Source organism: Neolamprologus brichardi, chromosome 14 (assembly GCF_056152115.1).
Source record: "Neolamprologus brichardi isolate AB-2024 chromosome 14, ASM5615211v1, whole genome shotgun sequence".
Taxonomy (NCBI): domain Eukaryota; kingdom Metazoa; phylum Chordata; class Actinopteri; order Cichliformes; family Cichlidae; genus Neolamprologus; species Neolamprologus brichardi.
In genome coordinates this window covers 42,336,874-42,352,180 of record NC_142117.1, presented here as the reverse complement: position 1 = coordinate 42,352,180, position 15,307 = coordinate 42,336,874, and the positions used below count along the sequence as shown (strand labels likewise).

Genomic DNA, 15,307 nt, shown 5'->3' with positions numbered 1-15,307 from the left:
GCTCCTCTCTCTCCCTCTCTTTTCCTCTCTCTCCCCCTCTCTCCGTCTCTGCTCCTCTCTTTTCCTCTCTCTCCCCCTCTCTTTTCCTCTCTCTCCCTCTCTGTTCCTCTCTCATTCTCTGTTCCTCTCTCTCTCTCTCTGTTCCTCTCTCTCCCTCTCTGCTCTTCTCTGTTCCTCTCTCTCCCCCTCTCTTTTCCTCTCTCTGCCTCTCTGTTCCTCTCTCATTCTCTGTTCCTCTCTCTCTCTCTCTGTTCCTCTCTCTCCCTCTCTGCTCCTCTCTCCCTCTCTCTTTTCCTGTCTCTCCCTCTCTGTTCCTCTCTCTCTCTCTCTCTCTCTCTCTCTGTTGCTCTCTCTCCCTCTCTGTTCCTCTCTCTCCCTCTCTGCTCCTCTCTTTTCCTCTCTCTCCCTCTCTGTTCCTCTCTCTCTCTCTCTCTCTCTGTTGCTCTCTCTCCCTCTCTGTTCCTCTCTCTCTCTCTGTTCCTCTCTCTCTCTCTGCTCCTCTCTCTCTCTCTCTTTTTCTCTCTCTCTCTCTGTTCCTCTCTCCCTCTCTCTGTTCCTCTCTCTCCCTCTCTGCTCCTCTCTCTCTCTCTCTGTTCCTCTCTCTCTCTGCTCCTCTCTCTCTCTCTCTTTCTCTCTCTCTCTCTCTCTGTTCCTCTCTCCCTCTCTCTGTTCCTCTCTCTCTCTCTCTGTTCCTCTCTCTCTCTGCTCCTCTCTCCCTCTCTGCTCCTCTCTCTCTCTCTCTGTTCCTCTCTCTCTCTGTTCCTCTCTCTGCTCCTCTCTGTTCCTCTCTCTCCCCCTCTCTGTTCCTCTCTCTCTCTCTGCTCCTCTCTCTTTCTCTCTGTTCCTCTCTCTCTCTATTCCTCTCTCTCTCCCCCTCTCTGTTCCTCTCTCTCCCTGTCTGCTCCTCTCTCTCCCTCTCTTTTCCTCTCTCTCCCCCTCTCTCCCCCTCTCTTTTCCTCTCTCTCCCTCTCTGCTCCTCTCTTTTCCTCTCTCTCCCCCTCTCTTTTCCTCTCTCTCCCTCTCTGTTCCTCTCTCATTCTCTGTTCCTCTCTCTCTCTCTCTGTTCCTCTCTCTCCCTCTCTGCTCCTCTCTGTTCCTCTCTCTGCCCCTCTCTTTTCCTCTCTCTCCCTCTCTGTTCCTCTCTCATTCTCTGTTCCTCTCTCTCTCTCTCTGTTCCTCTCTCTCCCTCTCTGTTCCTCTCTCTCTCTCTCTCTCTCTCTGTTGCTCTCTCTCCCTCTCTGTTCCTCTCTCTCTCTCTCTGTTCCTCTCTCTCTCTCTCTTTTTCTCTCTCTCTCTCTGTTCCTCTCTCCCTCTCTCTGTTCCTCTCTCTCCCTCTCTGCTCCTCTCTCTCTCTCTCTGTTCCTCTCTCTCTCTGCTCCTCTCTCTCTCTCTTTTTCTCTCTCTCTCTCTGTTCCTCTCTCTCTCTGTGTGTGTGTTCCTCTCTCTCTGCTCCTCTCTCTCTCTCTCTCTTTCTCTCTCTCTCTCTGTTCCTCTCTCCCTCTCTCTGTTCCTCTCTCTCTCTCTCTGTTCCTCTCTCTCTCTGCTCCTCTCTCTCTCTGCTCCTCTCTCTCTCTCTCTGTTCCTCTCTCTCTCTCTGTTCCTCTCTCTCTCTCTGTTCCTCTCTCTCTCTCTCCCTCTCTCTCCCTCTCTGTTCCTCTCTCTCTGCTCCTCTCTCTCTCTGTTCCTCTCTGTTCCCCCCCCTCTCTCTCTCTCTCTCTCTCTCTCTCTGTTCCCCTCTCTCTCTCTCTGTTCCTCTCTCTCCCTCTCTCTCTCCCTCTCTCTGTTCCCCTCTCTCTCTCTCTGTTCCTCTCTCTCTCTCTCTCTCCCTCTCTCTCTCCCCCTCTCTCCCTCTGCTCCTCTCTCTCTCCCTCTCTCTCTCTCTCTCTCTCTCTGTTCCTCTCTCTCTCCCTCTCTGCTCCTCTCTTTTCCTCTCTCTCCCCCTCTCTGTTCCTCTCTCTCCCTCTCTGCTCCTCTCTCTCTCTCTCTCTGCTCCTCTCTCTCTCTCTTTCTCTCTCTCTCTCTGTCTCTCTCTCTCTCTGTCTCTCTCTCTCTCTCTGTTCCTCTCTCTGCTCCTCTCTGTTCCTCTCTCTCCCCCTCTCTGTTCCTCTCTCTCTCTCTGCTCCTCTCTCTTTCTCTCTGTTCCTCTCTCTCTCTGTTCCTCTCTTCCTCTCTGCTCCTCTCTCCCTCTCTGCTCCTCTCTCCCTCTTTCTCTCTGTTCCTCTCTGTTCCCCCCCTCTCTCTCTCTCTGTTCCCCTCTCTCTCTCTCACTGTTCCTCTCTCTCTCTCCCTCTCTCTGTTCCCCTCTCTCTCTCTCTGTTCCTCTCTCTCTCTCTCCCTCTCTCTCTCCCCCTCTCTCCCTCTGCTCCTCTCTCTCTCTCTCTCTCTCTCTCTCTCTCTCTCTCTGTTCCTCTCTCTCTCCCTCTCTGCTCCTCTCTTTTCCTCTCTCTCCCCCTCTCTGTTCCTCTCTCTCCCTCTCTGCTCCTCTCTCTCTCTCTCTGCTCCTCTCTCTCTCTCTTTCTCTCTCTCTCTCTGTCTCTCTCTCTCTCTCTCTCTCTCTCTCTGTTCCTCTCTCTGCTCCTCTCTGTTCCTCTCTCTCCCCCTCTCTGTTCCTCTCTCTCTCTCTCTCTGTTGCTCTCTCTCCCTCTCTCTCTCTCTGTTCCTCTCTCTCTCTCTGCTCCTCTCTCTCTCTCTCTTTTTCTCTCTCTCTCTCTGTTCCTCTCTCTCCCTCTCTGTTCCTCTCTCTCCCCCTCTCTGTTCCTCTCTCTCTCTCTGCTCCTCTCTCTCTCTCTCTTTTTCTCTCTCTCTCTCTGTTCCTCTCTCCCTCTCTCTGTTCCTCTCTCTCCCTCTCTGCTCCTCTCTCTCTCTCTCTGTTCCTCTCTCTCTCTGCTCCTCTCTCTCTCTCTCTTTTTCTCTCTCTCTCTCTGTTCCTCTCTCCCTCTCTCTGTTCCTCTCTCTCTCTCTCTGTTCCTCTCTCTCTCTGCTCCTCTCTCTGCTCCTCTCTCTCTCTCTCTCTCTGTTCCTCTCTCTCTCTGTTCCTCTCTCTGCTCCTCTCTGTTCCTCTCTCTCCCCCTCTCTGTTCCTCTCTCTCTCTCTGCTCCTCTCTCTTTCTCTCTGTTCCTCTCTCTCTCTATTCCTCTCTCTCTCCCCCTCTCTGTTCCTCTCTCTCCCTGTCTGCTCCTCTCTCTCCCTCTCTTTTCCTCTCTCTCCCCCTCTCTCCCCCTCTCTTTTCCTCTCTCTCCCTCTCTGCTCCTCTCTTTTCCTCTCTCTCCCCCTCTCTTTTCCTCTCTCTCCCTCTCTGTTCCTCTCTCATTCTCTGTTCCTCTCTCTCTCTCTCTGTTCCTCTCTCTCCCTCTCTGCTCCTCTCTGTTCCTCTCTCTCCCCCTCTCTTTTCCTCTCTCTCCCTCTCTGTTCCTCTCTCATTCTCTGTTCCTCTCTCTCTCTCTCTGTTCCTCTCTCTCCCTCTCTGCTCCTCTCTCCCTCTCTCTTTTCCTGTCTCTCCCTCTCTGTTCCTCTCTCTCTCTCTCTCTCTGTTGCTCTCTCTCCCTCTCTGTTCCTCTCTCTCTCTCTCTCTCGCTCTCTCTCTCTGTTGCTCTCTCTCCCTCTCTGTTCCTCTCTCTCTCTCTCTGTTCCTCTCTCTCTCTCTCTCTTTTTCTCTCTCTCTCTCTGTTCCTCTCTCTCCCTCTCTGCTCCTCTCTCTCTCTCTCTGTTCCTCTCTCTCTCTGCTCCTCTCTCTCTCTCTTTTTCTCTCTCTCTCTCTGTTCCTCTCTCTCTCTCTCTCTGTGTTCCTCTCTCTCTGCTCCTCTCTCTCTCTCTCTCTCTTTCTCTCTCTCTCTCTCTGTTCCTCTCTCCCTCTCTCTGTTCCTCTCTCTCTCTCTCTGTTCCTCTCTCTCTCTGCTCCTCTCTCTCTCTGCTCCTCTCTCTCTCTCTCTTTTTCTCTCTCTCTCTGTTCCTCTCTCCCTCTCTGCTCCTCTCTCTCTCTCTCTGTTCCTCTCTCTCTCTGTTCCTCTCTCTCTCTCTCTGTTTCTCTCTCTCTCTGTTCCTCTCTCTCTCTGTTCCTCTCTCTCTCTCTCTGTTTCTCTCTCTCTCTGTTCCTCTCTCTCCCTCTGTTCCTCTCTCCCTCTCTCTGCTCCTCTCCCTCTCTCTCTGCTCCTCTCCCTCTCTCTCTCTGTTCCTCTCTCTCTCTCACTGTTCCTCTCTCTCTCTCTTTCTGCTCCTCTCTCTCCCTCTCTGTTCCCCTCTCTCTCTCTCTGTTCCTCTCTCTCTCTCTGTTCCTCTCTCTCTCTCTCTCTCTGTTCCTCTCTCTCTCTCTCTGTTCCTCTCTCTCTCTCTGTTCCTCTCTCTCTCTCTGTTCCTCTCTCTCTCTCTCCCTCTCTCTCCCTCTCTGTTCCTCTCTCTCTCTGTTCCTCTCTGTTCCCCCCCCTCTCTCTCTCTTTTTCTCTCTCTCTCTCTGTTCCTCTCTCCCTCTCTCTGTTCCTCTCTCTCCCTCTCTGTTCCTCTCTCTCCCCCTCTCTGTTCCTCTCTCTCTCTCTGCTCCTCTCTCTTTCTCTCTGTTCCTCTCTCTCTCTATTCCTCTCTCTCTCCCCCTCTCTGTTCCTCTCTCTCCCTGTCTGCTCCTCTCTCTCTCTCTCTGTTCCTCTCTCTCCCTCTCTGCTCCTCTCTGTTCCTCTCTCTCCCCCTCTCTTTTCCTCTCTCTCCCTCTCTGTTCCTCTCTCATTCTCTGTTCCTCTCTCTCTCTCTCTGTTCCTCTCTCTCCCTCTCTGCTCCTCTCTCCCTCTCTCTTTTCCTGTCTCTCCCTCTCTGTTCCTCTCTCTCTCTCTCTCTCTGTTGCTCTCTCTCCCTCTCTGTTCCTCTCTCTCTCTCTCTCTCGCTCTCTCTCTCTGTTGCTCTCTCTCCCTCTCTGTTCCTCTCTCTCTCTCTCTGTTCCTCTCTCTCTCTCTCTCTTTTTCTCTCTCTCTCTCTGTTCCTCTCTCTCCCTCTCTGCTCCTCTCTCTCTCTCTCTGTTCCTCTCTCTCTCTGCTCCTCTCTCTCTCTCTTTTTCTCTCTCTCTCTCTGTTCCTCTCTCTCTCTCTCTCTGTGTTCCTCTCTCTCTGCTCCTCTCTCTCTCTCTCTCTCTTTCTCTCTCTCTCTCTCTGTTCCTCTCTCCCTCTCTCTGTTCCTCTCTCTCTCTCTCTGTTCCTCTCTCTCTCTGCTCCTCTCTCTCTCTGCTCCTCTCTCTCTCTCTCTTTTTCTCTCTCTCTCTGTTCCTCTCTCCCTCTCTGCTCCTCTCTCTCTCTCTCTGTTCCTCTCTCTCTCTGTTCCTCTCTCTCTCTCTCTGTTTCTCTCTCTCTCTGTTCCTCTCTCTCTCTGTTCCTCTCTCTCTCTCTCTGTTTCTCTCTCTCTCTGTTCCTCTCTCTCCCTCTGTTCCTCTCTCCCTCTCTCTGCTCCTCTCCCTCTCTCTCTGCTCCTCTCCCTCTCTCTCTCTGTTCCTCTCTCTCTCTCACTGTTCCTCTCTCTCTCTCTTTCTGCTCCTCTCTCTCCCTCTCTGTTCCCCTCTCTCTCTCTCTGTTCCTCTCTCTCTCTCTGTTCCTCTCTCTCTCTCTCTCTCTGTTCCTCTCTCTCTCTCTCTGTTCCTCTCTCTCTCTCTGTTCCTCTCTCTCTCTCTGTTCCTCTCTCTCTCTCTCCCTCTCTCTCCCTCTCTGTTCCTCTCTCTCTCTGTTCCTCTCTGTTCCCCCCCCTCTCTCTCTCTCTCTCTCTCTGTTCCCCTCTCTCTCTCTCTGTTCCTCTCTCTCCCTCTCTCTCTCCCTCTCTCTGTTCCCCTCTCTCTCTCTCTGTTCCTCTCTCTCTCTCTCTCTCCCTCTCTTTCTCCCCCTCTCTCCCTCTGCTCCTCCCTCTCTCTCTCTCTCTCTTTCTGTTCCTCTCTCTCTCCCTCTCTGCTCCTCTCTTTTCCTCTCTCTCCCCCTCTCTGTTCCTCTCTCTCCCTCTCTGCTCCTCTCTCTCTCTCTCTGCTCCTCTCTCTCTCTCTTTCTCTCTCTCTCTCTGTCTCTCTCTCTCTCTGTCTCTCTCTCTCTCTCTGTTCCTCTCTCTCTCTGTTCCTCTCTCTGCTCCTCTCTGTTCCTCTCTCTCCCCCTCTCTGTTCCTCTCTCTCTCTCTGCTCCTCTCTCTTTCTCTCTGTTCCTCTCTCTCTCTGTTCCTCTCTTCCTCTCTGCTCCTCTCTCCCTCTCTGCTCCTCTCTCCCTCTTTCTCTCTGTTCCTCTCTGTTCCCCCCCTCTCTCTCTCTCTGTTCCCCTCTCTCTCTCTCTCTGTTCCTCTCTCTTTCTCTCTCTCTCTCCCTCTCTCTGTTCCCCTCTCTCTCTCTCTCTGTTCCTCTCTCTCTCTCTCTCCCTCTCTCTCTCCCCCTCTCTCCCTCTGCTCCTCTCTCTCTCTCTCTCTCTCTCTCTCTCTGTTCCTCTCTCTCTCCCTCTCTGCTCCTCTCTTTTCCTCTCTCTCCCCCTCTCTGTTCCTCTCTCTCCCTCTCTGCTCCTCTCTCTCTCTCTCTGCTCCTCTCTCTCTCTCTCTGCTCCTCTCTCTCTCTCTTTCTCTCTCTCTCTCTGTCTCTCTCTCTCTCTCTCTCTCTCTCTGTTCCTCTCTCTGCTCCTCTCTGTTCCTCTCTCTCCCCCTCTCTGTTCCTCTCTCTCTCTCTGCTCCTCTCTCTTTCTCTCTGTTCCTCTCTCTCTCTGTTCCTCTCTCCCTCTCTGCTCCTCTCTCCCTCTTTCTCTCTGTTCCTCTCTCTCCCTCTCTGTTCCCCTCTCTCTCTGTGTTCCTCTCTTTCTCTCTCTCCCTCTCTCTCTTTCTGTTCCTCTCCCTCTCTCTCTCCCTCTCTGTTCCCCTCTCTCTCTGTGTTCCTCTCTCTCTCTCTCTCCCTCTCTCTCTCTCTTTCTGTCCCTCTCCCTCTCTCTCTCCCTTTCTGTGCTGACAATCAAGCCAAACACCAACATCATCAAATATACAGTTGAAACCAGATATTTACAAACTCTTCAGATAAAAACACTTTTTTAATTGTAACATCAAATCAGACTAAATGTTTATTTTTTTTAGATTGATAAAAATATAAAAAACATATTTGTTAACTTTAAGAGTAAAGAGAGAAACTATCTGTATTTCTTAATTGTAAATGGCACCAAATTGTATTCAAATTGAGCCACACTTATGGAGCTCCACAATTCATTTGCTGGTGTTTTGGTTGACATCTCTTGACTTTCCCATTTCAAAGAAACAGGCTCTGCGTTTTGCCTTATATGCATCCACAGGTGTGCCACCAATTTACTTACATGGACTCTACTAACCAATCAGATGCTTCTTCAGCTCAGAATGGAATCGTCTGGAGTTTTCTTATTAATTAACAATAAACTTAGTGTACATGTTCTCCTAAATTTGATGAAAGTGATAAAAATAGACAGCTCTGTCTCTCTTTATTCTGACATTTAACTAATTCAAAAGATATTTCAATATTTATTTATCTAAAACAAAAACAAGTTTAAATTGATGTTTTACAGTAAAAAAAATGTTTTTATGTTTTCTCCATAAACTGTAAATATCTGGTTTAAACTGTGAATATACGGCTGTGTATTGAAATTCCTTGTTTTGCATAGAAATATACTGAACAACATACAAAGCATAATATATAAAATAACATCTGCCTGAGTTTTTTCTTTGAAAGAAGCCCCTTATGTCCATTGTGTGTGCACATCTGTAACTGGAAGGTTGCTGGTTCGATCCCTGGGCTCTCTGTCCTGGTCGTTGTGTCCTTGGGCAAGACACTTTACCCTACCGCCTACTGGTGTTGGCGCCGATGACGTGATATGGCAGCCTCGCTTCTGTCAGCTAGGGCAGCTGTGGCTACATGTGAATGTGAGAGTGAATGAATAGTGGTATTGTAAAGCGCTTTGGGTGCCTTGAAAAGCTCTATATAAATCCAATCCATTATAACTGAAACCGGTTTAGAGAGTTTGTTTAGCCGTGGAGGGAAACAACTGAAAATATGAAATAAACACACATGTAAGCTGAGACTCTCTAAAAAAACAGCATTGTTGTTGTTCGGCTTTTCATTTCGCCATTTATTGATTCACTTGAAGAGCAAGTAACGTAATATGGGTCAAGTGATCAGTTTGATATGAATCTTTCGTGATTCACCGTCATATTTACATTATTTGTACAGTACAAATGATTTGCTTTGGTACCTGGTCAAACTTAAGCTCTCCTCTGTCTGCCTGGCTGCGTTTCTCCTACAGCAAACTCGCAGGCAGCAGCTCCCCCCTCGCTCACATGCGTAAGTGCTGTGCTTAGTCGCCTAGTGCCTGAGCTCGGATCATACCAAAATTAGGGGGAATTCACAACTGTGCGCTATGTGTTTCGAATAATGTGTGTAGTTTTTGTTTTACACATTTGTCAGTCAGGCATCTAACTATGAAACAAATTACACTCCAAAAAGACCCTGGGCTTCTGAGACACCGATGATCTGCAGAGGGGACGCTGGGACGTTAGACCGGATACATTTTACCAAGTGGTGCAATGAGAGGGAAGGTGATCAAGACTGAATGATATCCCATAAATATGATATCCACGTGTCTTTCATGAAGCTCTGCACACAACAGTACATGATGGACACACACAGACAAACCCATGCGTCCAAGCACACAGTCATTTGTATTTTGGCTGCGGTGAGGATCAATGCTTTGAGGTGACTCAGACACAATCATAATGTCACGCATACAATTTGCAGTTTATCACTTCAGTAAAGTGGCAGCCATTTTCTTTAAGCAATATTGAGAGTGATCTATTAAATGTACCAGTCATATTCACTGACATGGTAAATGTGCTACAGGAAACACCAACATTGAAATGTGTGTAAAAAAACATTTTGCTTTTCAACCTAAATTCTAAGTCTGAGAACAAACATTAGGTAGTTTAATGGTTCAAGCTCGTGTCTGAACACATCTTGGTCCTTTTCTTCCTGGAATAAGCAAAGTCATTTGCAGGAGTACTTCTATAATTCACCCTTACTTCAGCTAGGTTTTGGGCATAATGTTAGCACAGAGGTTCACTGACGTTCTACAGGGTGGGCCATTTATATGGATACACCGTAATAACATGGGAATGGTTGGTGATATTAAAGTCCTGTTTGTGGCACATTAGTATATGTGAGGGGGGCAAACTCCTCAAGATGGATGGTGACCATGGTGGCCATTTAGAAGTCGGCCATCTTGGATACAACTTTTGTTTTTTCAATAGGAAGAGGGCCATGTGACACATCAAACGTATTGGTAATGTCACAAGAAAAACAATGGTGTGCTTGGTTTCAACGTAACTTTATTCTTTCATGAGTTATTTACAAGTTTCTCTTTGTTCACAGCCATTGACATGTTGAAGAGGTTAACACGTGAGGAGTGGATAGAAATTGTGTTGATATCTGGTGAACGCAGTAACCGGATCATTGCAGCAGATTTCAATGCAAGACACCCTACAAGACCACCCATCTCCCATGCTACAGTTAGCAAACTGCTTGCTAAGTTTCATGAAACTGGTTCAGTGTTGGATTTGCCAAAATGTGGACGCAAGAAAACTGTCACTAATGAAGAAACATCAGTGGCTATCCTAGCTTCATTCAGCAAGAGCCCACAGTGTAGCACTCGCTGCATGTCACTGGAGAGTGGCATTAGTCGAACATCCCTTCGGTGGATATTAGCTACTCACGAATGGCACCCTTACAAACTCCAGCTACTGCAGCATCTCAACGAGGATGACCCAGATCGGCGCACAGAATTTGCAGAATGGGCAAAACAAAAATTGGAACAGGACCCTCAGTTCACGCAGAAGATTTTGTTCAGTGATGAGGCAAACTTTTATGTGAATGGTGAAGTTAACAAACAAAACCACCGCTATTGGTCTGACACTAACCCACATTGGATGGATCCCTCCAAGACTGTTGGAACAACAAAAGTGATGGTTTGGTGTGGTATATGGGGTACAACAATAGTGGGTCCATTCTTCATCAATGGAAACCTCAAGGCCACTGGATATTTGAAATTGCTACATGATGATGTGTTTCCCTCTTTATGCACTGAAGCTGGCACGTTCCCTGAGTTTTTCCAGCAAGATGGTGCACCACCACATTATGGGTGCCAGGTCAGAGCATTCCCTTAGACTTTTATCTTTGGGGTCATCTGAAGGCAATTGTCTATGGTGTGAAGAGACGAGATGTGCAGCACCTGAAACTACGGATACTGGATGCCTGTGCTGGCATTTCTCCTGCGGTGTTGCTATCAGTGTGTGAAGAGTGGGAGAAGAGGGTTGCATTGGCAATCCAACACAATGGGCAGCACATTGAACACATTTTATAAGTGGTCAGAAACTTGTAAATAACTCGTGAAAGAATAAAGTTACGTCGAAACCAAGCACACCATTGTTTTTCTTGTGACATTACCAATAAGTTTGACGTGTCACATGGCCCTCTTCCTATTGAAAAAACAAAAGTTGTATCCAAGATGGCCGACTTCTAAATGGCCACCATGGTCACCACCCATCTTGAGGAGTTTGCCCCCTCACATATACTAATGTGCCACAAACAGGACTTTAATATCACCAATAGGGATGGGGATCGTTTAGGTTTTATCCGATACCAGTACCAAACTGGTACTTTTGAAACAGTGCCGGTGCTCGAACCGGTGCTTAAAGAATGAAGAACACAAACTTTGTCCAAAAACCTCTCATGTTTAGCTGTGTTTTTTTTTTAAAAAACAAAAACAATGTTAGCCTTTTCGGCAGCTATAGGGGATTTATGGCATCACTCTTGGCTGGAAGCAGTGCTTAATCAATGGGGGGAAAAAACACCAACTCTGTCCATGTTTAACTGTTTCCCACTTTTTCTTTGGTCATTTTAGCTTTTTTGGCCAGGGTGAAGGGAGTATCTGCCATCAAACAAGAAGACAGCCGCATGTAACTACGACGGTGTTTGCTAGTTCACCTTATGTGCATTAATTTAATAACGTGGTTAGCCTACTCAACGTAAATTACACACGAACAACATTAAGCTACTGACCCAGAGAAGAAAGGCTGCTGCTGCCATCATCATCCGTCATCATTTCTGCTACACTGGCAGGGCTAGGGGCCAGGACTCTCCTCTTTGGGTTCTTGGGGGATGTTGCTAACTCCGGGTCCGATAACAGGCACCACACCCGCAGTAGATGTGCTCGGTGTGAGGTCTCACAGCAAGCTATCAAATACGGTGCATTTCTCGGCTTTTAAAAAAAACGCTTTGCATCGCCAGGTGTTTCATCAGATTCGAGGTGTTACCTCCTTTGACAGTATCACCTTAAAGCACTTGTTGCAGGCTGCTGAGTTTGCATCTTTTGCTGTAATGTACAGCCAGACTTTGACCGCTTCGCCTTGGGCATTTTTAATCTGTAGCTCTGCTCTAAAAGAACGTACGTACTTGGGCCCGCCTACTACGCTTGCAAAGGTAAAATGATTGGCTGGAATCCAAAGTGTATGACATCTCAGGGAAAAAAAGCACCAAAATAAAACACCGAAACGTGCGCTGCTTTTCGGTCTGGTTACTACCGTTTATGTCAAAACCGGTACCCATCCCTAATCACCAATCCATATATATATGGATATATATATGGATTGGTGATAGATATATATATATATATATATATATATATATATATATATATATATATATATATATATATATATATGTATCCATATAAATGGCCCACCCTGTACATTCGAACTGTGAGCTATTACTTTGTGTGTTCGATAAAGACTTTTTTTTAAGCCGTATGATAATAGTTCAGCGGGGTTGAAGCTAGAAAACCCAGAAAAAGATTAGATCAAGTTTTGACAATTCCAGAAATCCCGGAAATGAGTTTAGAGACTCTGTGTGGCAGTTTACATGTTGTACTCACTTTGCAGGAGGTTGTGCAACTGTTGGATGTAATGTTTGTAGTTTTCTGGGTCACTGCGGTTGAAAGTAATTTCAACTGCATGAGGACGAATCACCAAACCTGCAACAAAATCAAAGTCATTACTGAAATTTTAAAAAATGACCATAAGTAAGGATGAGTAGCAGTAGGGTGAAACAGGAAATGAAAGCACCTGGACTGGCCACTCGATCCTGATGTCGGGGCACATTTTCGTCAAGCGTCTGCAACATCACCCACACGGTGAGAGAAAACATTCCCCCCAGGAAACCATAAAAGATGAGGTAGAAGAGGAGGATGAGACCTACAGAGAACATTCAAATGTTACTTTGTTTCACTGTTGTGGTTAAATAGACAGCAAGAGAATAGCCATTGTTGACTATCAAAAATACTATGTAAACCAGTACCCACACTTAAAGAGTGATTATAGAAAAGAACGCCTTTATTGTCACTGTACGGTTGTAGAGTGAGATACAGATCATCTCATACTCAGTGCAAACGGGGGGGGGGGGGGGGGGGGGCAGTTCTGCTGCTCTATATACACATATGGACATTATTAACAAAAATGGAAAAAAAAATTATATATATATATATATATATATATTGTACAAATTTACAATCAGGTGTAAAAGACAAAAGAAATAAATTTTATAAATATTCTATATTTATATTTATAGATATTTATAAATATATAAATAAACTGGGTTTTGTATATACAGTTACCAGTGATTGCACATAGAATTTAGTATTACACAATGGTGATTTATGGAGGGAACTGGAAAAATGTGGGGGTGGGGCTGTGCTATCGGTGCATGTGTTAGTTCAGGGTGGTTATGGCCTTTGGAAAGAAACTGTTCTTGAGTCTGTGGGTCTTTGTGCTGATGCACCTGTAGCGCCTCCCTGAGGGAAGCAGGCTGAACATGTTGAAACCAGGGTGGGAGCTGTCCTTGATGATGTTTGCTGCTCTGCTGAGGCAGCAGGAGGAATAAATGTCCATCAGGGCGGGGAGAGAGCAGCTGATGAGCTTCTGTGCTGCCTTAACTACATTCTGAAGCCTCACTCTACCCGCCTTAGTGCAGCTGCCGTACCATACCGTGATGCAGTAAGTTAGCAGGCTCTCAATGGATGAGCGGTAGAACATCAGACGCCCGCTGAGATGTTGTCTCTCCAGGAGATGTCAGCAGAGATGAGGACACCAAAGAACTGGAAGGTGTGGACTCTCTCTACACGCTCCCCGTTGATGTAAAGTGGGGCTAAGTCAGTGCTGTGCCTCATGAAGCCGACAATGACCTCTTTGGTTTTCTTAGTGTTCAGTGCCAGATTGTTTTCTGAACACCAGGCTGCCAACTTCAGGACTTCCTCTCTGTAGGCTGCCTCGTCTCCCTTTGAGATGAGGCAGCCTACCGTGGTGTCAGCAGCAGACTTGATGATGAGATTGTTGTTGTGGGTCGAACTGCAGTCGTGGGTGTAGAGAGAATACAGGAGGGGGCTCAGCACACAGCCCTGTGGGGAGCTGGTGCTCAGTGTGCGAGTGGAGGAGAGATGAGGGCGGAGTCTTACAGTCTGGGGCCGGTTTGTGAGAAAGTCCTTTATCCAGGCACATGTGAGAGGGGGGAGGCCAAGAGTGACCAGTTTGGTGATGAGGATGTCTGGGATGATTGTTTTATTGGGACATGCATGTTCTAGGTGACTCAGCACAGAGTGGAGGGCGATGGCGTCTTCTGTGGATCTGTTTGCGTGGTATGCAAACTGGTGGGGGTCGAATTCTGAGGGGAGGTAATCCTTGATGTGCTGAAGGACTAGTTCCTCAAAGCATTTCATGATTACCGGCGTGAGGGCCGTAGGGCGGTAATCGTTCAGGCTGGTGATGGAAGACTTCTTCGGCACTGGGATGTTTGTTTCTGATTTTAGACAGGATGGGATGGCTGCCTGATCCAGTGAGAGGTTGAAGATTCTGGTGAAGATGAGGGTGAGCTGGTGGGCACATGCTCTTACCACCTTGCCAGGTACTCCATCTGGACCGGCACCCTTCCTGGGGTTCACTGCTAGGAGCACATGTCTGACATCGTGCTCCGTTACAGTGAGTGGAGCGGTGCAGGAACCAGGTGAGGATGAGGATGGGAGCAGGGCTGAAGCAGATGAGTGCTGCTGTTGTGGTGTTTCAAAGCTGGTGAAGAATATTTCCTCTGGCAGCTGCACACTCAGTGCACTGTTTTCACAGTGCTGCCTTTGTGGTTTATGTCGTCTTGTATGCCCTACCACACCTCCTGTGTGTTGTTGCTCGACAGCTGGGACTCGATGCTTCTTTTATGGTCTTTAATTCCTCTTTTCAGATCGGCTCGAGGAGTGATCGAACCTGGCCGGTTTTTGTTTTGGGAAAACCCGAATGCTTTTGTCCACAGTCACATTTCCAATACAGAACTTGATATAGTCCAGTACTGATCCTGTGAAAGTTTCTAGGTTCTGGAATTGAAATATGTCCCAGTCTGTCTGTGTGAAGCAGTCCTGCAGTTTGGAGAGATCATTTTCAGGCCAGGTTGTAATGGTCTTTGTGGTGGGCTAGGAACTGCATCTCAGGGGGGTGTAGGGTGGGGGGAGCAGGAGGAAGAGGTTTTCGGACTGGCCGAGGTGGGGGGAGGGATGTGGCATGGAAACATTCTTAGCAAAAAAACTAGTTCAAGCACATTTTGTTCATACTACTGTACTATATTAGTACATCTGAGTTATTGTGAACCAAAGAAGTCTATACCAGCTGCATAAAACTGCTTACAGACCCATTTCTACACCTTTATCAGCACCACTTTCTCTGATTCACTTGTAAGTAAAGTTAAATGTGCTTGCACCTCTAGGGCAGGAAAGCAGAAGGGAGTCAGACTGAAGAAACTGAACAGTTGTACTTGATTATATGATCTATCGCCCACTTAAACTATTATTTCTGTTCAGGAAAACACATAACTGTAATTTGGCATCTTAAAACATCGATAACAACAAAATGACAAAATATATTTTAGCAATAAAATTATCAGCTTGATTAAAGAGTTTGTACATCCTGGTGGATTAACAATTACAGAAACAAAAATCTCGATAATGATCAGTACTTTCACTTTAGGGTAGCTGTGGCATAAGCCCGATACTCCACGGTGCTCTACTAAATCTGGTAAGCATGTATGTATTCAGGTGTGGAAATATTGATGAATCACTAATTTATGAAACATTCATACACATGGTTTATGCACATACACATTGTAGATGGCAGACAGTTGGTGTCGTAAGCCCTGCCCTCCTTACAAAGATGGTCATAGCTGCTTCTTTCACTCCTCGTTCAAACCGTCTGTCTTCCCTGTCCAACATGTGAACATTGTCGAGGT

The 15,307-nt window shown here is 47.1% G+C and overlaps 1 protein-coding gene across 1 annotated transcript in view; it reads right to left on the bottom strand.

Annotated features, from left to right (window-relative positions):
• Positions 1-15,307, bottom strand: part of LOC102777918 (sodium/potassium-transporting ATPase subunit beta-3-like) — a 28,305-nt gene that overhangs the window by 9,027 nt on the left and 3,971 nt on the right. The window contains exons 2-3 of the mRNA XM_087851379.1: positions 12,115-12,243; positions 11,925-12,023 (exon numbers count right to left, since the gene is read on the bottom strand). Of these exons, the coding sequence (XP_087707505.1) occupies positions 11,925-12,023; positions 12,115-12,243 (228 nt within the window). The remainder of the gene's footprint in view (positions 1-11,924; positions 12,024-12,114; positions 12,244-15,307) is intronic.